Below are 24337 nucleotides of genomic sequence, written 5' to 3'. Positions count from 1 at the left end.
AAAAGGTAAGGCTATAGCCCAGTGAAATTTCAGGGAAGGCTGATCCACTCCCTCCTAGGAAAGCGTTGCGCCATCATATACAGACCTCTCAGGGCTAAAACAAGTGTAGCCGCCTATTGCGCAGGTGAATATGCACTGATTTCGCAAATTGAGGTTCTGTCAGGAAAAAAGGTAAGGCTGTAGCCCAGTGAAATTTCAGGAAAGGCAGATCCACTCCCTCCTAGGAAAGCACTGCGCCATCATATACAGATCTCTCAGGGCTAAAACAGGTGTGGCCGCCTATTTCGCAGGTGAATATGGGCTGATTTCGCAAATTTGGTTTTGTCAGGAAAAAAGGTAAGGCTATAGTCCAGTGAAATTTCAGGGAAGGCAGATCCACCCCCTCCTAGGAAAGCGTTGCGCCATCATATACAGATCTCTCAGGGCTAAAACAAGTGTAGCCGCCTATTTCGCAGGTGAATATGCGCTGATTTCGCAAATTGAGTTTTGTCAGGAAAAAAGGTAAGGCTATTGCCCAGTGAAATTTCAGGGAAGGCAGATCCACTCCCTCCTAGGAAAGCCTTCGCCATCGTATACAGACCTCTCAGGACTAAAACAGGTGTAGCCGCCTACTTCGCAGGTGAATATGGGCTGATTTCGCAAATTGGGTTTTGTCAGGAAAAAAGGTAAGGCTATAGCCCAGTGAAATTCCAGAAAAGGCAGATCCACTGCCTCCTAGGAAAGCGTTGCGCCATCATATACAGACCTCTCAGGGCTAAAACAGGTGTGGCCGCCTATTTCGCAGGTGAATATGGGCTGATTTCGCAAATTTGGTTTTGTCAGGAAAAAAGGTAAGGCTATAGCCAGTGAAATTTCAGGGAAGGCAGATCCACTCCCTCCTAGGAAAGCGTTGCGCCATCAGATACAGATCTTTCAGGGTTAAAACAAGTGTAGCCGCCTATTTAACAGGCGAATATGCGCTGAATTCGCAAATTGGGTTTTGTCAGGAAAAAGGGTAAGGCTATAGCCCAGTGAAATTGCAGGGAAGGCAGATCCACTCCCTCCTAGAAAAGCGTTGCGCCATCACATACAGACCTCTCATGGCTAAAACAAGTGTGGCCACCTATTTCGCAGGTGAATATGCGCTGATTTCGCAAATTGCGTTTTGTCAGGAAAAAATGTAAGGCTATAGCCCAGTGAAATTTCAGGGAAGGCAAATCCACTCCCTCCTAGGAAAGCGTTGCGCCATCAGATACAGATCTCTCAGGGCTAAAACAAGTGTAGCCGCCTATTTCACAGGTGAATATGCGCTGATTTCGCAAATTGGTTTTGTCAGGAAAAAAGGTAAGGCTATAGCCCTGCGAAATTTCAGGGAAGGCAGATCCACTCCCTCCTAGGAAAGCGTTGCGCCATCATATACAGACCTCTCATGGCTAAAACAAGCGTGGCCACCTATATCGCAGGTGAATATGCGCTGATTTCGCAAATTGCGTTTTGTCAAGAAAAAGGGCAAGGCTATAGCCCAGCGAAATTTCAGGGAAAGCAGATCCACTCCCTCCTAAGAAAGCGCTGCGCCATCATATACAGACCTCTCAGGGCTAAAACAAGTGTAGCCACACATTTCGCAGGTGAATATACGCTGATTTCGCAAATTGGGTTTTGTCTGGAAAAAAGGTAAGGCTATAGCCCAGTGAAATTTCAGGGAAGGCTGATCCACACCCTCCTAGGAAAGCGTTGCGCCATCATATACAGACCTCTCAGGGCTAAAACAAGTGTAGCCGCCTATTTCGCAGGTGAATATGGGCTGATTTCGCAAATTTGGTTTTGTCAGGAAAAAAGGTAAGGCTATAGCCAGTGAAATTTCAGGGAAGGCAGATCCACTCCCTCCTAGGAAAGCGTTGCGCCATCATATACAGACCTCTCAGGGTTAAAACAAGTGTAGCCGCCTATTTCACAGGTGAATATGCGCTGAATTCGCAAATTGGGCTTTGTCAGGAAAAAAGGAAAGGCTATAGCCCAGCGAAATTTCAGGGAAGGCAGATCCACTCCCTCCTAGGAAAGCGTTGCGCCATCATATACAGACCTCTCATGCCTAAAACAAGTGTGGCCACCCATTTCGCAGGTGAATATGCGCTGATTTCGCAAATTAAGGTTCTGTCAGGAAAAAAGGTAAGGCCATAGCCCAGTGAAATTTCAGGGAAGGCAGATCCACTCCCTCCTAGGAAAGCGTTGCGCCATCATATACAGACCTCTCATGCCTAAAACAAGTGTGGCCACCCATTTCGCAGGTGAATATGCGCTGATTTCGCAAATTGCGTTTTGTCAGGAAAAAGGTAAGGCTATAGCCCAGCGAAATTTCAGGGAAAGCAGATCCACTCCCTCCTAAGAAAGCGCTGCGCCATCATATACAGACCTCTCAGGGCTAAAACAAGTGTAGCCGCCTATTTCGCAGGTGAATATGCGCTGATTTCGCAAATTAAGGTTCTGTCAGGAAAAAAGGTAAGGCCATAGCCCAGTGAAATTTCAGGGAAGGCAGATCCACTCCCTCCTAGGAAAGCCTGCGCCATCATATACAGACCTCTCAGGACTAAAACAGGTGTAGCCGCCTACTTCGCAGGTGAATATGGGCAGATTTCGCAAATTGGGTTTTGTCAGGAAAAAAGGTAAGGCTATAGCCCAGTGAAATTCCAGAAAAGGCAGATCCACTGCCTCCTAGGAAAGCGTTGCGCCATCATATACAGACCTCTCAGGGCTAAAACAAGTGTAGCCGCCTATTTCGCAGGTGAATATGCGCTGATTTCGGAAATTGAGTTTTGTCAGGAAAAAAGGTAAGGCTATAGCCCAGCGAAATTTCAGGGAAGGCAGATCCACTCCCTCCTAGGAAAGCGTTGCGCCATCATATACAGACCTCTCATGCCTAAAACAAGTGTGGCCACCCATTTCGCAGGTGAATATGCGCTGATTTCGCAAATTAAGGTTCTGTCAGGAAAAAAGGTAAGGCCATAGCCCAGTGAAATTTCAGGGAAGGCAGATCCACTCCCTCCTAGGAAAGCGTTGCGCCATCATATACAGATCTCTCAGGGCTAAAACAAGTATAGCCGCCTATTTCGCAGGTGAATATGCGCTGATTTTGCAAATTGCGTTTTGTCAGGAAAAAAGGTAAGGCTATAGCCCAGTGAAATTTCAGGGAAGGCCGATCCACTCCCTCCTAGAAAAGCGTTGCGCCATCATATACAGACCTCTCATGGCTAAAACAAGTGTGGCCACCTATTTCGCAGGTGAATATGCGCTGATTTCGCAAATTGCGTTTTGTCAGGAAAAAAGGTAAGGCTATAGCCCAGTGAAATTTCAGCGAAGGCAGATCCACTCCCTCCTAGGAAAGCGTTGCGCCATCATATACAGACCTCTCAGGGTTAAAACAAGTGTAGCCGCCTATTTCACAGGTGAATATGCGCTGAATTCGCAAATTGGGCTTTGTCAGGAAAAAAGGAAAGGCTATAGCCCAGCGAAATTTCAGGGAAGGCAGATCCACTCCCTCCTAGGAAAGCGTTGCGCCATCATATACAGACCTCTCATGCCTAAAACAAGTGTGGCCACCCATTTCGCAGGTGAATATGCGCTGATTTCGCAAATTGGGTTTTGTCAGGAAAAAAGGTAAGGCTATAGCGCAGTGAAATTTCAGGGAAGGCTGATCCACTCCCTCGTAGGAAAGCGTTGCGCCATCATATACAGACCTCTCATGCCTAAAACAAGTGTGGCCACCCATTTCGCAGGTGAATATGCGCTGATTTCGCAAATTGCGTTTTGTCAGGAAAAAAGGTAAGGCTATAGCCCAGTGAAATTTCAGGGAAAGCACATCCACTCCCTCCTAGGAAGGCGCTGCGCCATCATATACAGACCTCTCAGGGCTAAAACAAGTGTAGCCGCCTATTTCGCAGGTGAATATGCGCTGATTTCGCAAATTGAGTTTTGTCAGGAAAAAAGGTAAGACTATAGCCCAGCGAAATTTCAGGGAAGGCAGATCCACTGCCTCCTAGGAAAGCGTTGCGCCATCATATACAGACCTCTCAGGGCTAAAAGAAGTGTAGCCGCCTATTTCGCAGGTGAATATGCGCTGATTTCGCAAATCTGGTTTTGTCAGGAAAAAAAAAGGTAAGGCTATAGCCCAGTGAAATTTCAGGGAAGGCAGATCCACTCCCTCCTAGGAAAGCGCTGCGCCATCATATACAGAACTCTCAGGGCTAAAACAAGTGTAGCCGCCTACTTCGCAGGTGAATATGGGCTGATTTCGCAAATTGGGTTTTGTCAGAAAAGAAAGGTAAGGCTATAGCCCAGTGATATTTCAGGGAAGGCAGATCCACTCCCTTCTAGGAAAGCGTTGCGCCATCGTATACAGACCTCTCAGGGCTAAAACAAGTGTAGCCGCCTATTTCTCAGGTGAATATGCGCTGATTTCGGAAATTTGGCTTTATCAGAAAAAAAAGGTAAGGCTATAGCCCAGTGAAATTTCAGGGAAGGCAGATCCACTCCCTCCTAGGAAAGCGCAGCGCCATCATCTACAGACCTCTCAGGGCTAAAACAAGTGTAGCCGCCTACTTCACAGGTGAATATGGGCTGATTTCGCAAATTGGGTTTTGTCAGGAAAAAAGGTAAGGCTATAGCCCAGTGAAATTTCAGAGAAGGCAGATCCACTCCCTCAAAGGAAAGCGCTGCGCCATCATATACAGACCTCTCAGGGCTAAAACAAGTGTAGCCGCCTACTTCGCAGGTGAATATGCGCTGATTTCGAAAATTGGGTTTTGTCAGGAAAAAAGGTAAGGCTGTAGCCCAGTGAAATTTCAGGGAAGGCAGATCCGGTCCCTCCTAGGAAAGCGCTGCGCCATCATATACAGACCTCTCAGGGCTAAAACAGGTGTGGCCGCCTATTTCGCAGGTGAATATACGCTGATTTCGCAAATTAGGTTTTGTCAGGAAAAAAGGTAAGGCTATAGCCCAGTGAAATTTCAGGGAAGGCAGATCCACTCCCTCCGAGAAAGCGCTGCGCCATCATATACAGACCTCTCAAGGCTAAAACAAGTGTAGCCGCCTACTTCGCAGGTGAATATGTGCTGATTTCGCAAATTGGGTTTTGTCAGGAAAAAACGTAAGGCTACAGCCTAGTGAAATTTCAGGGAAGGCAGATGCACTCCCTCCTGGGAAAAGCGCTGCGCCATCATATACAGACCTCTCAGGGCTAAAACAAGTGTAGCCGCCTATTTCGCAGGTGAATATGCGCTGATTTGGCAAATTTGGTTTTGTCAGGAAAAAAGGTGAGGCTATAGCTCAGTGAAATTTCAGGGAAGGCAGATCCGCTCCCTCCTAGGAAAGCCAGCGCCATCATATACAGACCTCTCAGGACTAAAACAGGTGTGGCCGCCTATTTCGCAGGTGAATATACGCTGATTTCCCAAATTGGGTTTTGTCAGGAAAAAACGTAAGGGTACAGCCCAGTGAAATTTCAGGGAAGGCAGATCCACTGCCTCCTGGGAAAGCGCTGCGTCATCATATACAGACCTCTCAGGGCTAAAACAAGTGTAGCCGCCTATTTCGCAGGTGTATATGCGCTGATTTTGCAAATTGGGTTTTGTCAGGAAAAAAGGTAAGGCTATAGCCCAGTGAAATTTCAGGCAAGGCAGATCCACTCCCTCCTAGGAAATCGTTGCGCCATCATATACAGACCTCTCAGGGCTAAAACAAGTGTAGCCGCCTATTTCGCAGGTGAATATGCGCTGATTTCGCAAATTGCGTTTTGTCAGGAAAAAAGGTAAGGCTATAGCGCAGTGAAATTTCAGGGAAGGCAGATCCACTCCCTCCTAGGAAAGTGTTGCGCCATCATATACAGACCTCTCAGGGCTAGAACAAGTGTAGTCGCCTATTTCGCAGGTGAATATGCGCTGATTTCGAAAATTGGGTTTTGTCAGGAAAAAAGGTAAGCCCAGTGAAATTTCAGGGAAGGCAGATCCACCCCTTCCTAGGAAAGCGTTGCGCCATCATATACAGATCTCTCAGGGCTAAAACAAGTGTAGCCGCCTATTTCGAAGGTGAATATGCGCTGATTTCGCAAATTGGGTTTTGTCAGGAAAAAAGGTAAGGCTATAGCGCAGTGAAATTTCAGGGAAGGCAGATCCACTCCCTCCTAGGAAAGTGTTGCGCCATCATATACAGACCTCTCAGGGCTAGAACAAGTGTAGTCGCCTATTTCGCAGGTGAATATGCGCTGATTTCGAAAATTGGGTTTTGTCAGGAAAAAAGGTAAGCCCAGTGAAATTTCAGGGAAGGCAGATCCACCCCTTCCTAGGAAAGCGTTGCGCCATCATATACAGATCTCTCAGGGCTAAAACAAGTGTAGCCGCCTATTTCGAAGGTGAATATGCGCTGATTTCGCAAATTGCGTTTTGTCAGGAAAAAGGGTAAGGCTATAGCCCAGTGAAATTGCAGGGAAGGCAGATCCACTCCCTCCTAGAAAAGCGTTGCGCCATCATATACAGACCTCTCATGGCTAAAACAAGTGTGGCCACCTATTTCGCAGGTGAATATGCGCTGATTTCGCAAATTGCGTTTTGTCAGGAAAAAATGTAAGGCTGTAGCCCAGTGAAATTTCAGGGAAGGCAAATCCACTCCCTCCTAGGAAAGCGTTGCGCCATCAGATACAGATCTCTCAGGGCTAAAACAAGTGTAGCCGCCTATTTCACAGGTGAATATGCGCTGATTTCGCAAATTGGTTTTGTCAGGAAAAAAGGTAAGGCTATAGCCCTGCGAAATTTCAGGGAAGGCAGATCCACTCCCTCCTAGGAAAGCGTTGCGCCATCATATACAGACCTCTCATGGCTAAAACAAGCGTGGCCACCTATATCGCAGGTGAATATGCGCTGATTTCGCAAATTGCGTTTTGTCAGGAAAAAGGGTAAGGCTATAGCCCAGCGAAATTTCAGGGAAAGCAGATCCACTCCCTCCTAAGAAAGCGCTGCGCCATCATATACAGACCTCTCAGGGCTAAAACAAGTGTAGCCACACATTTCGCAGGTGAATATACGCTGATTTCGCAAATTGGGTTTTGTCTGGAAAAAAGGTAAGGCTAGAGCCCAGTGAAATTTCAGGGAAGGCTGATCCACTCCCTCCTAGGAAAGCGTTGCGCCATCATATACAGACCTCTCAGGGCTAAAACAAGTGTAGCCGCCTATTGCGCAGGTGAATATGCACTGATTTCGCAAATTGAGGTTCTGTCAGGAAAAAAGGTAAGGCTGTAGCCCAGTGAAATTTCAGGAAAGGCAGATCCACTCCCTCCTAGGAAAGCACTGCGCCATCATATACAGATCTCTCAGGGCTAAAACAGGTGTGGCCGCCTATTTCGCAGGTGAATATGGGCTGATTTCGCAAATTTGGTTTTGTCAGGAAAAAAGGTAAGGCTATAGCCAGTGAAATTTCAGGGAAGGCAGATCCACTCCCTCCTAGGAAAGCGTTGCGCCATCATATACAGACCTCTCAGGGTTAAAACAAGTGTAGCCGCCTATTTCACAGGTGAATATGCGCTGAATTCGCAAATTGGGCTTTGTCAGGAAAAAAGGAAAGGCTATAGCCCAGCGAAATTTCAGGGAAGGCAGATCCACTCCCTCCTAGGAAAGCGTTGCGCCATCATATACAGACCTCTCATGCCTAAAACAAGTGTGGCCACCCATTTCGCAGGTGAACATGCGCTGATTTCGCAAATTGCGTTTTGTCAGGAAAAAGGTAAGGCTATAGCCCAGCGAAATTTCAGGGAAAGCAGATCCACTCCCTCCTAAGAAAGCGTTGCGCCATCATATACAGACCTCTCAGGGTTAAAACAAGTGTAGCCGCCTATTTCACAGGTGAATATGCGCTGAATTCGCAAATTGGGCTTTGTCAGGAAAAAAGGAAAGGCTATAGCCCAGCGAAATTTCAGGGAAGGCAGATCCACTCCCTCCTAGGAAAGCGTTGCGCCATCATATACAGACCTCTCATGCCTAAAACAAGTGTGGCCACCCATTTCGCAGGTGAATATGCGCTGATTTCGCAAATTGCGTTTTGTCAGGAAAAAGGTAAGGCTATAGCCCAGCGAAATTTCAGGGAAAGCAGATCCACTCCCTCCTAAGAAAGCGCTGCGCCATCATATACAGACCTCTCAGGACTAAAACAAGTGTAGCCGCCTATTTCGCAGGTGAATATGCGCTGATTTCGCAAATTGCGTTTTGTCAGGAAAAAAGGTAAGGCCATAGCCCAGTGAAATTTCAGGGAAGGCAGATCCACTCCCTCCTAGGAAAGCGTTGCGCCATCATATACAGACCTCTCATGCCTAAAACAAGTGTGGCCACCCATTTCGCAGGTGAATATGCGCTGATTTCGCAAATTGCGTTTTGTCAGGAAAAAAGGTAAGGCTATAGCCCAGTGAAATTTCAGGGAAAGCAGATCCACTCCCTCCTAGGAAAGCGTTGCGCGATCATATACAGACCTCTCATGCCTAAAGAAGTGTGGCCACCCATTTCGCAGGTGAATATGCGCTGATTTCGCAAATTGCGTTTTGTCAGGAAAAAAGGTAAGGCTATAGCCCAGTGAAATTTCAGGGAAGGCAGATCCACTGCCTCCTAGGAAAGCGTTGCGCCATCATATACAGACCTCTCAGGGCTAAAAGAAGTGTAGCCGCCTATTTCGCAGGTGAATATGCGCTGATTTCGGAAATTTGGCTTTATCAGAAAAAAAAGGTAAGGCTATAGCCCAGTGAAATTTCAGGGAAGGCAGATCCACTCCCTCCTAGGAAAGCGCAGCGCCATCATCTACAGACCTCTCAGGGCTAAAACAAGTGTAGCCGCCTACTTCGCAGGTGAATATGGGCTGATTTCGCAAATTGGGTTTTGTCAGGAAAAAAGGTAAGGCTATAGCCCAGTGAAATTTCAGAGAAGGCAGATCCACTCCCTCAAAGGAAAGCGCTGCGCCATCATATACAGACCTCTCAGGGCTAAAACAAGTGTAGCCGCCTACTTCGCAGGTGAATATGCGCTGATTTCGAAAATTGGGTTTTGTCAGGAAAAAAGGTAAGGCTATAGCCCAGTGATATTTCAGGCAAGGCAGATCTACTCCCTCCTAGGAAAGCGTTGCGCCATCATATACAGACCTCTCAGGGCTAAAACAAGTGTAGCCGCCTATTTCTCAGGTGAATATGCGCTGATTTCGGAAATTTGGTTTTATCAGAAAAAAAAAGGTAAGGCTATAAGCCCAGTGAAATTTCAGGGAAGGCAGATCCACTCCCTCCTAGGAAATCGTTGCGCCATCATATACAGACCTCTCAGGGCTAAAACAAGTGTAGCCGCCTATTTCGCAGGTGAATATGCGCTGATTTCGCAAATTGTGTTTTCTCAGGAAAAAAGGTAAGGCTATAGCCCAGTGAAATTTCAGGGAAGGCAGATCCACTTCCTCCTAGGAAAGCGTTGCGCCATCATATACAGACCTCTCAGGGCTAAAACAAGTGTAGCCGCCTATTTCGCAGGTGAATATGCGCTGATTTGGCAAATTTGGTTTTGTCAGGAAAAAAGGTAAGGCTGTTGCCCAGTGAAATTTCAGGGAAGGCAGATCCACTCCCTCCTAGGAAAGCGTTGCGCCATCATATACAGACCTCTCAGGGCTAAAACAAGTGTAACCGCCTATTTCGCAGGTGAATATGCGCTGATTTCGCAAATTGGGTTTTGTCAGGAAAAAAAGGTAAGGCTATAGCTCAGTGAAATTTCAGGGAAGGCAGATCCACTCCCTCCTAGGAAAGCGTTGCGCCATCATATACAGACCTCTCAGGGCTAAAACAAATGTAGCCGCCTATTTCGCAGGTGAATATGCGCTGAATTCGCAAATTGGGTTTTGTCAGGAAAAAAGGTAAGGCTATAGCCCAGTGAAATTTCAGGGAAGGCAGATCCACTCCTAGGAAAGCGCTGCGCCATCATATACAGACCTCTCAGGGCTAAAACAAGTGTAGCCGCCTATGTCACAGGTGAATATACGCTGATTTTTGTCAGGAAGAAAGGTAAGGCTAGAGCCCCGTGAAATCTCACTGGGCTGTCAAGCCGATTAATTTTACGCGTTGAATAAAAGGATACGCGCGAATAAAAGGATGGGCTTTCCCGAAAAAAGAAAGGTAAGTCCATTGCATTGTCGGCGCAGCTTTAGTTCAATCACTTCATTAGAAATCTCTGGTTCAGCTCATCGATAACTCCCACTTCCAAGGCACGTGCTGACGCCGAATTATTTTACGCCATGAATAGACGAATATCCGGGGATTGGCTTTCACACACACACCCGAATAAGATATTGCGTGATATCATAAGGGAACAACGGGTTACATATGCTCTTCGTAGCTGGCTATATGTGTGTCACCGACTGTTACGATACTCCCTAATGCGAAATTTGAGCGCAGCTCTGTACGCGTTTTCATTTCGCGATATATTGGCTGGCGCGGACAGTCTGTCTCGTGCGGCATGTTGCAAACGCAAGCGAAGTGTGGCCCGACTGCATCGCCAGAGCGAGCGCGTGGACGCGTTTCAGAGCAGCCGCCACCGACAGATCCCCCCAGACGACTCGGCCTACTCTTGCGCCATCTCGTAGGCATCGTCGCCGCCCTACACTTTTCTTCTCACCCTTTCGCCGAACCTTCCTCCTCCGTTTTCCACCTCATGGTTCCGCTGCACCCTGCTTCTCCGCTTTCCTCCTCGCGTATTTCATACCCGCTGCGCTCCACGTTCGCGTTCATCTTTCGGTGTGCTCGTTCGGTCGGTTACGCGGACGCTCGCTGTAGGAACTGGCGGCTAAGAGCTGCGCTCTGAATGTACTTCAATGCATTCAACAGGACGCATTGTCCGAGGGCCTGACCTCGCCGGAGCTCGTTCAGGTTATCCATAACTCCCCACTGATAAGACGCGTACTGACGCCGATTAATTTTATGGGATGAATACACGGATAAGCGCAGATTGGCTTTCCCGTGAAAAATATATAAGTCTATAGCACACTAGAATGTAGGCCCACAACGGCCGCGCTTGGACTTAGCGGCGGCAGCGCTGAATGACCAAGCAAATCCGCAGTGAAGCGAGATAGGGGAGCCCGGCTACATACACGCCTGATACATGACGCTCATCTGTGGTGGTAATACGTTGCAATTTTTTGTACGCCAGGTATCCCTGGTACACCAAAATTTCGGGGGGCACGTGTCCGGTGTGTCCCATACTATTTTTTTTTGCAGTGGGGGGGGGGGGGGGGGGCACGCCCGGCAAAGGCCCTTCCTCCAGCCCCCCCCCCCCCAAATTCTGTGTTAGTATGCTCCCTGACAAGCCCCCCCCCCCTCCCCCCCCCCCATGCCGCCCTTCGCTCTTCCCGTCCCCGGTCCAGAGCGTGCCGCCACTCCCTTTCCCCCCGCCCCCACCGTCCGAAAAACATGGATGGATGTTATGAGCATCCCCTTGGAACGGGCGGTGGGCCGCGCCACCAAGCTTCCTGCCATTATACTGACTAGTGTTGTGGCTACGTTTCTGACATTTCTGGCTGCTCCACTGCCCCCTGCCTACGCCGCTGGGTATTCGCCCATGTACGGGTTCGTGATCATCATCGTCACGCCCCCGGCACGTGTTGGCGGCACACAAGGTCTGCTGCCGCATGGAGCGAGACCTCGTGGCGAACGAGAACGCGCAACGCGAGCCGCTGCTTCCGGCGGTCGCGGCGCTGGACCACGCTGGGCAGCCCCCGCTGCGCCGGCCTTGGTGCGGCCCCAGCGAGGCGCTGGCGACTCTACCTGCTTCTCACAGTACAGGTCAGTGAGCGGCGCACAGAGGTGCCATTCCGGACCGTGTCCTCTGCGCCGCCCGATCTCGGAGGCCACGCTTGGATTTCTCCATGTCGAATTCTGCAATGGCGGTATTATGAGTCAGCCAGCGGCTGTAGCAGCAGCCCTCTGGACCAGGTAGCGCTAACAAAGCTGATCGATACTAACGAGATGACGAATTCGACAATCTGGTGGAATTTGACAATGTGCACATTTAGCGCCCAGGGACGCACGCGATGCGTTTCTTCCCCCCGCCCCTACCGCTTCTCCTCTAAAGAATGCTGCTGTCCGGAGAGAAAAATTCGTCTGGGGAAGTTGCTGTCACTTGCGTGGTCGGATAAAAAAGCAGAGATATTTTGTATTCGCACCGGTGCGTGCTCGACGACTCGCCCCGTGGCTTCCCGAGATTGGGCGGCGCGAGTGACACCAGATCTCGGAAGCCATGCTCGTCGGTGTGATCCGTGGCTCACCGCTGCGGTGACTTTCGCTCTTGGTTGAAAGACGGTCGTTTGCAGTTCACTGTACTCAGCGGAAAGCTGCTTGAACCAATCAGCGGTGAGGGAGCAGGGCGTCAGTTGCTTTAGTGGACTACGGTAGCACGTCGGGCAGTCAGGCTGGTTGGTGTGCATGACATATACTGGTGCCACGGCAAAGCACCGTGTATAGCCGTTATGTCTGTACTTGCGTAGTACGCACATAAGGACGATACACGGTACGTGTTGCCGTTCTTAGGTGTGTCCTTGTCCTTTTATCGCGAGTTCGTTGCCCATCTTTTTTTACAGCGAAGCTGTATACCTCCACCGTCCAATGAAATTTTGGTGTCGTAAGCAAAAAAAAAAAAAAAAAAAAACTTTCCATACGTGGGCCGATCCCGAAGACTCGTGCAATGCCGGGCCCACCCGCGGCGCAGGTGAAGCAGGCGTTGAGCACTTCCCATACGTGGGCCGATCCCGAAGACTCGTGCAATGCCGGGCCGACCCGCGGCGGAGGTGAAGCAGGCGTTAAACACTCCCCATACGTGGACCGATCCCGAAGATAGTGCAATGCCGGGCCGACCCGCGGCGGAGGTGAAGCAGGCGTTAAGCACTCCCCATACGTGGCCCGATCCCGAAGGTAGTGCAATGCCGGGCCGACCCGCGGCGGAGGTAAAGCAGGCGTTAAACACTCCCCATACGTGGGCCGATCCCGAAGATAGTGCGATGCCGGGCCGACCCGCGGCGGAGGTGAAGCAGGCGTTAAGCACTTCCCATACGTGGACCGATCCCGAAGATAGTGCAATGCCGGGCCGACCCGCGGCGGAGGTGAAGCAGGCGTTAAGCACTCCCCATACGTGGGCCGATCCCGAGGATAGTGAAATGCCGGGCCGACCCGCGGCGGAGATGAAGCAGGCGTTGAGCACTCCCCATACGTGGGCCGATACCGAAGATAGTGCAATGCCGGCCCGATCCGCGGCGGAGTTGAAGCAGGCGTTGAGCACTTCCCATACGTGGGCCGATCCCGAGGACAGTGCAATATCGGCCCGATCCGCGGCGGAGGGGAAGCAGGCGTAAGCACTGTCCATACGAGGGCCGATCGCGAAGATAGTGCAATGCCGGGCCGACCCGCGGCGGAGGCGCATGCAGTTCGCCATTAAGGGGCCCACATACGCAGCTTCGCTGGTCACCCTTCACAGAGTGGAAGGACACCGAGTTTTTTTGACGTGGCGGTGGCGGACCGTGAGTAGGTGTGAGCATACACCGCGAACGACACCAGTCGCGCGATGCTTTCCTGTGTGGCGTCGGACATGTCGTGCATGGCCTGCGAGATCAAGTGGTGCGCTCTGTGCGCACTCCGCCCGATCTCGGAGGCTATGGGTCGTGCTTGCCGTTGTGAACAGTGGTCGCCGTGAGTCGCTCTTAACTGGTCGCTAGTCGTAAGGCTTGCGTAGTTGCGATCTGTCGCGCGGCCTCTGGCGATTTCCGGTGTGAACGCACGCATTATTACCGGGTGTCCCACGTGACTTGAGCCAAACTTCTAAAAAAAAAAATGTGCAAATGCCACGTAGCTAGACAGAACCAAGGTAATTATTTTTTTTACTGTCGCTTGGAAATACTCGGGTTATTTTTTGAGTTCCGTCTAATTACATAATCGGTCTTAATTAATAAAGCAACTTCTCAAGTATAATAATTAGATGAAAAGTGTCAATGAGAAAATTGTAGGTCAACGTTAAAAACTCCCGATACTGTTTTCTCTTGCTCAATGCATGCTACATAGGTGTTTTTTTTTTTCAAGCATGTGAGAAGCCCGCGCGAATACGCGCAAAGTGCGTCGAGCGGCCAGTCGCGCGGCAATTGTTTCGTCGCGCGATCTTAGAGGCTATGGCGAGAATTTTTTTCAACTCGCGACGGCGACGCCATGCCAAGGAAGTTTTTAAAAAAATACCAACACACCGTACCAACAAGTATACCGGTATATTCTCCGCAGAGCCCGCAGAAGTCGGCGCTGTCCATGGCAACTTGGCTGCGGCGAAGGCGAGCCCGCCGGCCCAGCGGGCGTCCGGTGCTGCAGCAATTTTCACTCCAACTGTACCGCGCCCTGTCCCGCGAGCGCCTCAACGTCTTCATCTCACCGTTCGGCACAGCCGTGGCATTGGTGAGCGAGCGTCACCCTTATTTTTGCAAACGCCACGCCAGCGTTTGATACACTTACAGCACTATACAGGTGGCGAATCCGGGGCATGCCTCAAGGAGGTGGAAGCTCTCGTCCATATATTCAGCGCAAAAGGGCGGGCAGGTGGGGTGGAGGAGGTACGACCTTTGGGATCCGCCAGCTGGAACAGTACTGTGTTACAGTGGTCACTAGAAATGTGTTGCAGGAGCGCCATGCAGGTACCCATGACTCTCCTGGTAAACCGCTCGGTCGTATACGCGCTCACATTTCGCACAGCGGTAGAATTTAGCAGTGAGTTTATAGTATGGTACACCTTGTTTACAATCACACCTTATCAGTTGCAAGCACGATATGTCCGAAGTGCGTGTCGTCTGCGGCGACGCCACTCAAAATATATCGATTCCACTGCAACGGAACGGTGGCGCCATCTGTCACGGCTACGGTGAACACCGTGTTTTCGCCCTCGCCGGGATAGGTGGTGCCACTGCTTCGTTGTAGCGGAATCGTAGAGCTTTCAGTGGCGCCGCCGCTTCGAATTTATTGTGGAAGGAATGGGCATGAAAGTGATGCCCGCAAGCGTGGTATTATGAGGAAGCTCTAGCTCGGGCCCAACTCCGACGCGGCCTATTCAAATAATACATGTAAAACGCAGAAACGCTTTTTTGAGATAACCCCTGGACCGATTTTAATTAAATTTGTTGCAGTTGAGATAGAAAGGTAAATTCTAGTGATTGTTGGAAGCGGAATTTCCATTTAGGGCCTGAATTTTGTTAGAAGAGTTTTCAAAAATTCGAAAGTTCAAAAAAGGTAGAAGCCGTAAGTTTACAAATTAATATCTCTGCATCAAGAACAGATATCGCGGTTCTGTAAAGGGGATCCATTAGATCATTCAAAGCGGACAAATTCTATATGTCAATTTATATCTTACGTGAATTCCTTACGTTGTGTTGAAGCGTTCTGCAAAAGCTGTATTTCCATATTACTCAATTTTTTTAGATTCATGTGTAACACATCAATTTTGTTCGCTTTAGATGTACTATTAGATGCAATTCACATAATTGTGATATCATTTTTCGTTGCAGAGTTAGAGTTGGAAACTTGATAGTTTCGTTTTCTGAAAATTTGCGATATTTGCCAATATTTAATAAAAAATTGACGACCTAAATCAAGAATTCAAAACCAACAGTCACTAGATTTTAGGTTTTTATTTTAAATGCAGCAAGCCTTTCTAAACTTGGTGCAGTGATTGCCGAGAAAAACGAATTCTCCTTTTACATGTATTTAGATAGGAGCACCCGAGCTAAAGCTTCCTCTTAAACTCACCCCCTGGTCGCTTGCGTATGTAGCCTGCGAACGTAGCTCGTAATACCCAGCTCGCTATCAGCAGACGACCGACAGCTTGCCTCTGGCATACTCTTGCCGATCGAGTGAGACAATGAGCCGTAGCAAAGGTAAGGTGCGCCGTTTCGATCTCGATGCCACAAACGAGCCTAGTCCTTTGAAATCATTTTTGAGACCGCTGGCGGCGCGCAATCATGCGCGACTTTTGAGTACTGCGCGCGCTGCGAATAAAGCGTTGGAAAAAAAAATATCGCTACGAAATCGACTGAATAGGACGGAATAAGTTCTTCCGTCAAAAGTGGCACCCCTAATTCAAGAATTATATGTTTGTTTAATTATTCCTTTTTGTAATTAGCCGGATATGATGTTGTTGGCGGAAGAGCGCTGACGAACAATTAAACATCGTGGGTCTCATTAATTGTATATTGTACCAGTTCTTTATTTAACGGCTTGGACAACGTTATTTCCCTCTATCTCCCCCTTCCACTCTCTCGCTCTTTTTTATCCCCCTTAATCCTTCCTCCCGTGCAGGGTAGCCAACCGGAACTACCTCTGGTTAACCTCCCTGCCTTTCTATGCATCCTTTTCTCTCTCTCTCTCTCTCTTGGATAACGTTAGCCGTGACACCTGGTGTATAGTACTCGTTTGTTACTAATTTAGAGAAAGTGAAGTTTTCGCAGCAGTGGGCCTTTAAGAATGTCGGTATCATCACCGCGCATGCAGGTCACCGCTCTGGCCGGATCTCGAGGAGACACGGCCGAGCAGATCCTGGCCGCGCTGGGCGCTTCGCACGAGGAAGAGGTCCTGCAAGAGCTCAGCACCGTGGGACGCATCCTGGAGCCGCTGTCGACGCTGCACGTGGGCTTGGCCAACAAGATGTACCTGTCCACCTCCCTGGAGCTCGCGGACTCCTTCAAGGAAGCCATACATCAAGAGTTCGGAGGACAGGTATGTATACACTATACAGTCGGATACAACTCAACTCTGCAGTGAAGCTCCGCCCACGCCCTCATAACTGCGAGCCACTGTTCCTCCGCGAGGCTGCGAATAGCTCGTACTTCGAACTTTCCCTGTTACCTAAATAAGGCGGTAACCACAAAAATAAAGTTACAAGCGCGTAATTTTGTACGTTTTCACTCGTCTGTTATAGTGGAACGGTGAAAGCCTGATTCTTTATTGAACTGAAATAAAACGCTTGCTTCGCTCCAACTATTTATTGTCAAGTTTCATTTCGGTTGTCAGTGAAGTTTCATGAGTAAAACGGGGCCAGCAGTGAAATGAACTGTACCGCGGACTTTTGAAGAGTGAAATACTCATACTCCATACACTTTGTCCATGTCTGTTGCACACCTTATTGCTTTCGTCGACGAAAAGTACGACGCCATTTTGAAACGGTTCTATGACGACGATTTTGTTTGCTTCTGTGATTGGCTGGTAGAGTAACAACCCCGCGCGGTCCGTGTGCCTTGGTTGCCAACTGCTGTTTTTTTTTTTAAAGTTGTATCCTACTATATATTTATATATAGCACGTCGATATAGATAATTTTAGTTTTTCGACAAACTTCATCGCCGCTTGCGGATAATAGGAGAGACGTAGACGTGAGATGATTATGATTTATTGGCATCCCCTCTGAAACGGGATGCATTGTGAGCGGCCGCGTTGGTGGCGCCACCTGGGAGGGCACAGACAAACACGGAGCTGTCATTGCAGTAACCGAGTGCATTCTATTTCGCTGCTGGTGCGAAATTTTCGGCAGCGGCGCGATCCCGTGAAGACGTTGCCTTTCATTTTTTTTATTAGAAGAACATTCGTGTAGCAAGAACACGTGTCTAAAACATTATGGTTAGACGAAGTGTCGCAAGATGTCGCTACCGGCGTTGTTGCTGCCGTGCACCTCTGCAGTAGTTGCCCGGTGAACCACAAACGGTAACAAGTTTACTGACAAGCTATTTATTATATTAGCCCTTTATTACAGCCGGCGGTGCGGTACCTCTTGTAGCGATGGGTGAAGGGTTCTTTTGTTATTAGAGAGCTTTAACATTCAAGAGGAAAAAAATTACGTTGACCTGTATCAGTAAATTAGCTTTCTACACAACACCGAGAAAATTGCCTTCCGGGATTTTTCGCTCACGGCCAACGCCGCCGCCACCGGCTTTTCTGCGACACGAGCTCGTTAACGCTGTCGCGTTAAAACCGTTTCTCGCCGTCATAGAGGGTCGAAAGTGGCACCGCCGCCCCTTGACGTTGCCGCTCCAGCTCACCATGACTTTACGGATTTCGATGTCGTCTGCTCGGGTCTGTTTAACTTTATCGGCGAAGATGGTCCGCGCAGCGTACTCTAAAAATGGTCGGAGTGTGAACTCGGCAAGTGCCAAGAACTTCTCTGAGGCACAACGCGTCCCAAGTACAACGCACTAATTTGAAATCCGGGAAGTCACACTGATGTATTCTGGCGATTGGGTATTGGTGCGAAATTGATAAAAAAAATGAAACTTCGGTCATTAGGCTCTTGCAGTAATCATCATGTTACCGCGAAATTAACGAATATGGAGCGTAGAAAACATAGTTTATCGATCCAAAAGCTGAACTTGTTCGCCGTATACCGGGTTACCGGAAGCCAAACCGAAGTAGTGCGCCATAATACGGAAGTCCGCAGATGCACACTTCTAGTTTGTGGCTGATCACGATAGTATAAATCCTAGAACGGGAGAAAGCTGAGCAAATTGGAATTGCGGATTCGCGATCTGAAAAATAGGCAGGCGTACAAAAAAAAAAAAAAAACCTCGGACACAAGAGGAACCCGTACGTGTATAGTTTGGGTTGAAAGCAGTCATTGTTGCCCGCGTACGCTCACTCATCGGTGCTCACGTGACAGCTTAAATTTACTCACTGGAACTCGCTCCACGTTCGTATACTGCAGTCAAACTTATCGGCACACATTCGCGTTCATACTCACGGCAAATCGTGACTTACGATAACTGGTACTGCTCGAACCCACCGGCATTAACTCCCGTTTATGATGACACTCACTCACTTCTCTCACTCACTCACTCACTCACTCACTCACTCGCAGTAAAGCCCGTAAAGTGAGCGTAAGAGAGACATGCTAGTCTACGACATACTTACGATACAGTGTGCCGATCCCCTACGCTGTTGCCCGGCGCAGGTGGGCATCGTGAACTTCCAGGGCGACCCGGCGCTGGCCGTGAAGGAGATCAACGCGTGGCTCTTCCGGGTGACGGGCCACAAGATGAGCAGCGTGGTGAGCGTCGGCGACGTCAGCCTCTCCACCCGCGTGCTGATGGTGAGCACGGCGTTCCTGCGCTGCCTCTGGCTCGACAAGTTCTCCGAGCTGTACACGGCGCCCATGCCGTTCTTCGCCGACGAAGGCAAGATCAGCGTGCCGACCATGTGCTCGCGCCGCGTCTGCAACTACTGCCACGTCGAGCGGCTGGCGTGCCGCGTGCTCGAGCTGCCCTGCATGATGGAGCACCTGCAGCTGCTCATCCTGCTGCCGGACCTGCAGTCGGACCTGGCCTACATCGAGGCCAACATCACGCCGCGCGACGTGCACGACTTCGAGCGCCGGTACACGCGCAACCCGCTCGACATCACGCTGCCCAAGTTCATGCTCGACGAGCAGGTCAACATGGCGCGCTACCTGACGGCGGTTGGCGTACGCGACCTGTTCAACAAGGAGGAGGCCGACCTCACCGGCATATCAGGTGCGAGAGCGTCGGTTCCTCTCAACATTTGCGTTGTGACAGGAATCTTCTTTAGGCTTAACTGAGCAGGTCAGAATTGTCCATGTAGAGCTTCTTCGTTGAGTAGATACGAAATATATAGTATGTATACGTAACGAATTAATCTGGTCCTCGATTTCGCAGTGTTGTTTTGTGCATTCTATATTATGAAGTGAACGTTCGACAAGGGTTGCTATCTCCTGGAGGCTGTCGAATTCCGCCATGTTGTCGAATACCGCCATGTTGATGTTTCGAGCCAATCGGAGATGGCGTAGCCAACCTGTAGGCCAACGATAGTTGACGAGATGGCGAATTTGGCAGCTGCAGTCACCCACTCCTTCCACATTTTCTGATTGTTAAGGTATTTCCCATAGAAAGCATCTTGGCCTTCTCACTTCCTTGTTATTTTTGTTGTAATTCTTACTCGAATTTGAGTAGCCGTTAAGATAGAATCGGCGTGCTAACATGTCGAGAGCAGGATACACATGGTACAGTACAGAGTGCGGTGCGACGTACAACCCGTCGAACCAGCAACAAGTTCGCATCAGGGCCCACTACATGTGCGCGGCCATCTTTCCAAAGCCTCGTTCGACAGATTGACAGTTTTTTCGCACACGTTTGCCACTTTCGGCAGGTTTGGCGAAAAATAATTAGTTCTTCCATTTTCTCTCTCGGTCCTCAGGCAAGGCGTGCAAATACCTTCCCTTGGTACGTTGACAATTCAGTGTATCCTGTGAACCGCACAAAAGTTATCCGCGTACATTGCACCGACTGTCCCTTTTCAGACAAAAAAAGAAAAAGAAAAGCGGTGGCTCGATGACTGAAGCTGTAGTGCCGGACCCCATATATCCTGACAGCAGGTAGAGCGCAGTTCCAGTGATGGGGGTCATTTTAATCCACTACCCCACGATCTATTAACCTATTTAAACCACTTTAAGCTGTTAAACCCCATAGCAGGACATCGGAGAGTGATCGATTGAGGATGGCCTCCGAGACTAGGTGGAACGGTCGCCACAAACGCTGATCTCTGAATTCTATAGACCAATCTGATTCTCTCTGCGCCTACCGCCGCCTCACGTCACGACACCTCGCGCAGACGAGAAGGAGCTGTGCGTGCACGAGTTCCTCAGCCGGTCGCGGTTCGAGGTGACCGACGAGGACCCCGTGCGGCTGGACCTTGGCGGCTCGAACACGCTGAAGCTAGCCGAGCGCACCGACCTGGCCAGCTTCGAGGTGAACCGGCCCTTCATGTTCCTCGTGGTCGAGCGGCAGCGCAAGGCCATCCTGTACATCGGCTGCCTGCGAAATCCCAACGTTACGTGAGCGCCTATATAGTGACGCACGGTCCTGTGGACGCTAGCTGGACTCGGACGGGGATCTTCCGGCGGAGGCGAAGGACCGCGAGCACGCGCTCGTCGATACAGCATCGCGTCATCATGAGTCACTCACACGTCAGCGGTCTCGTCTCACGATGCAACGACGTCACTGGCTCTGCGTTTGTGATGTCCTCCTCCATCAACGATGTACGTCTGCAGTCCCCGGCCGTGTCGTCTGCTTCATGGGAGTGCCGTTAGCTGGACTAGGTGCAGACGAAGACCATTAGATAAACGTGCAGTACTGATCGTTGATAAAAAGGAAATCTTTGCCGGCCGCGTAGACAGTGGTACCACGAAGCCGTGTACCTGTCGGTTCCTGTGGCGATCTCTGTGGTGCGGTTTCTGCGTCACCGGCGGTGCTGTTACACACTGGCGATTGGGGGCGCAGGCTGCAGATGACATAGAGCGCAGGACAGCGGGCGACAGCGGTGATTTGTGCTGCTAATTGGCCTGCACCAGAAAACTGGCGGTTATGAACCGAACGATATTTGCACGCGACGACGGCGCTCAAGTGGCGAGCTTCACAAATTGGCTACGTGAGTGACAGACATGGTTCACCCGGCATTTCGATTTTACGTTCGTTAATATATGTACCCGACTAACAGCGACGAACGCTGTTGGCGAATCTACTCGCAGTTGAGCTGTCGTTGCAAATCACTTGCGTTCGCAACGCGCTTCACCAGTTTGCGCGTTACGTTGTGATGCGCGACAGTATATTTGTACGTTTCTTTTTCCTCTTGCCGTATATATGTAAGTGGCTGTTGCCGTTGTTCTTGACGTTTTCACTGTCGACCTCTCATTACCCGGGATTACCTTCACGTGATAAAATATATTGTTGAATGGCCCTCAAATGTTGGCTGATCTGACAACAGCCAAAAAAATACATCCGCACCATTTCATACCTCAGGGCGAAATACGTCGGCTCAATCTTGACACGTAACCAGGAAACCGACAACGGGCGCCGACACCTGGTAAAAAAAAATCCTTCAGAGTGATCTTGGACACACAAAATTTATGACGGCCCTTCAAGATTTATGATGGGGCCGCGAGAAAAAGCCACTTTATTCATTCTATTTCAAGAAAAAAATAGTTTATTTTCAAAGCGCTAACATCGCAATATAGCTGGCAAGGACCAGAAAAGAAATTGCGGGGGATGCTTAGAACTTTCTAAGAATGTGAAGGCTTAGTAGGAAGACTGCACAGTTGTAAATGACTTGGCATGCGTGTATCTTACATATTCTGAAGCACAGCGGTTTCAGCGTGTGATGACACGTTAGCAATCCATCGAATACGGCAAATGGGATTCCCAGATCGTCCTTCGTCCGTGGCGTGGTACGACATAGCGTGCGCGCTCGTTTCACGCTTTTTACTTCTATAGTCCCACCTGGCCACAACAGCCGGGAGAGCACGGTGTAGATAACACAGCGGAACAAAACACGGAGACTAATGTAATCCTGAACAAAGGACGCCCTTGCCACGGTGTGAGACCTACGGGGCAGCGCACGCATCAGCACACACGCCACCATAACAAAACCGCGATTGTGCCCTGACAACATGGCCGCTACTGAGAAACCGTAACTTTACGTCCTCCACACTTTTTTTCTAGTGCGCGGAGGGGGTAGGGCCTCCTTAGTTTTTACAGCGAAAGCTGTATATGACTAACTTTCCATAGTCTTTCGGCGTCCGGCAACAGATATGGACTTGGCGATTTCAAACAAACTGGGTCTCACAATGGGCTTCATTGTTTGCTTTGTGTGTGATCACCCACAGGTGCAGTGCGGCGGCGCAGATGTCAAAATTCGGAACAGATTAGAACGCTCGCCGTGAAAAATAGCATGACACAGCGGTAGAGGTATCGACGCTAAAAACAGCTGCGTTATTGATGGGGCGGCCACGTATAGTTCGTACACTCGAAGAACAACGTGCGTACGAGGAGCGCCGGAGGGAAGAGCCACGAGAATGTAAACGTCGCCGGCGCGAAACGACCACCGACGAAGAACATTCCCGCGATGCTGAACGAATAAATGACAACCATTCCACTCTGTGAAGATGGAATGGCAGCGAAATCACTTTGCTTTTACACTCTAAAAACAGTTGCACCCTTTGAGGTGTATATCTGCCACACAACAATGATCGTTATCTGTCTTGCCCGCAGTTCATTTCTTCAACGCTGCGAGCCCGGTACTTCCAAGTCACGAACGGCATGCGCGTTACCAGCATGACAGAGCATTCTCTACAGGAAAGTAACGAGCGCAGCGTTTTTGAGAAAGGAAACGCAAGCAAGACAGATGACAATTATTGTTGTGTGGCAAATAAACACCCCAAAGGGTGTTTAAAAGCTTTGACTGTCGTCAGCTTCCGCTGCCATTCCATCTTCACTGAGTGGAATGGTTGTCTTTTTTTTTTCCTTCTTTCATGGTCATCACATATTCGCGAAATTGCAGATGCATTGCATGGACTTCTGCACGCTACCGCTCTCTTTATTTTCAAAGCGCTAACGTCGCTATATAGCTGGCAAGGACTAGAAAAAAAAAAGAAAATTGCGAAGGATGCTTAGACCTTTCTAAGAATGTGAAGGCGAAAGGCAAGTTGCCTGCTGTTCGCCCTCGTCGATACCTTCACCTCTCAAGGCACCTCTCAGGTCTTGCACGTGCGGCAGCGGCCTCTCTCTCCACCAATTCTGCATTCCCGGAACGCCTGCGTCGCATTGGGGCCGCATGTTGCTCTCGTCGGGCCCCTGCCGCAGTTTCATCCATAGCCGCTTCCTCCCGACGGCGGTTTTACGACGAGCGGCGCCCCCTTCCCCCCCCCCCCCCCCCATTTAGAGCTGCTCTAGGCTCTTCCGCCGTGGCTTACTTTCTCGGTTTTCCCCGCCCGCGACTAGGGCCTGGCGCGTCGTCACCCAAAGCGATGTGGAATGAAGCTCTGCAGAACCCGCGCGGCGACGTATACAAGGCGGGCGAGCGTGTTGCCGGCGATTCCAGAACGTTCTACGGGTGCCGCTGATGCCATGCTGTTGCCCTAGAGTCACTGGCTATGTTGCCCTTTCTCTCAACGCCCTCCAGCGCCGCCGAGCTGACATTTCCCTTCATTTTTTCACGCCTTGACCTCAACTCTCCGACAGCACTCCATCGCCCTTTCTCAGAACCCTCCTCCGGCGCTACTGTTTCCCTTTCCCAGCGCGCTCCGTTTTTCTGTACCTCACAACGCGACCTTGAAACATATAGATGCAAGGCTTTCGCCTTAAATAGTATTAGTTGGTAAAATTTGCGGCTCCACGTCATGTTTTCTGATATTGAAGAAAAAAAAATTCACCGACCATTACGATACTCCTTAATGCGAATTTCAAGCGCAGCTGCTTAGGTGTTTCGGATTCGCGGTATCTGAGGGACAATTGACA

At 49.7% G+C, this 24337-nt stretch overlaps 1 protein-coding gene across 1 annotated transcript; it reads left to right on the top strand.

The window, feature by feature from the left end:
- The first annotated feature begins 11447 nt into the window (after positions 1–11447).
- Positions 11448–21788, top strand: LOC126533683 (leukocyte elastase inhibitor-like). Its single transcript, XM_055072155.1, has 6 exons — positions 11448–11599; positions 11650–11815; positions 14291–14458; positions 16541–16765; positions 18985–19543; positions 20658–21788. The coding sequence occupies exons 1-6, from the start codon at positions 11448–11450 to the stop codon at positions 20882–20884; spliced, it is 1497 nt and encodes a 498-aa protein (XP_054928130.1). The 3' UTR covers positions 20885–21788.
- Positions 21789–24337: the final 2549 nt, after the last annotated feature.

Source organism: Dermacentor andersoni, chromosome 7, assembly GCF_023375885.2.
Source record: "Dermacentor andersoni chromosome 7, qqDerAnde1_hic_scaffold, whole genome shotgun sequence".
Taxonomy (NCBI): domain Eukaryota; kingdom Metazoa; phylum Arthropoda; class Arachnida; order Ixodida; family Ixodidae; genus Dermacentor; species Dermacentor andersoni.
This window is presented reverse-complemented; position numbering and strand designations above follow the sequence as displayed.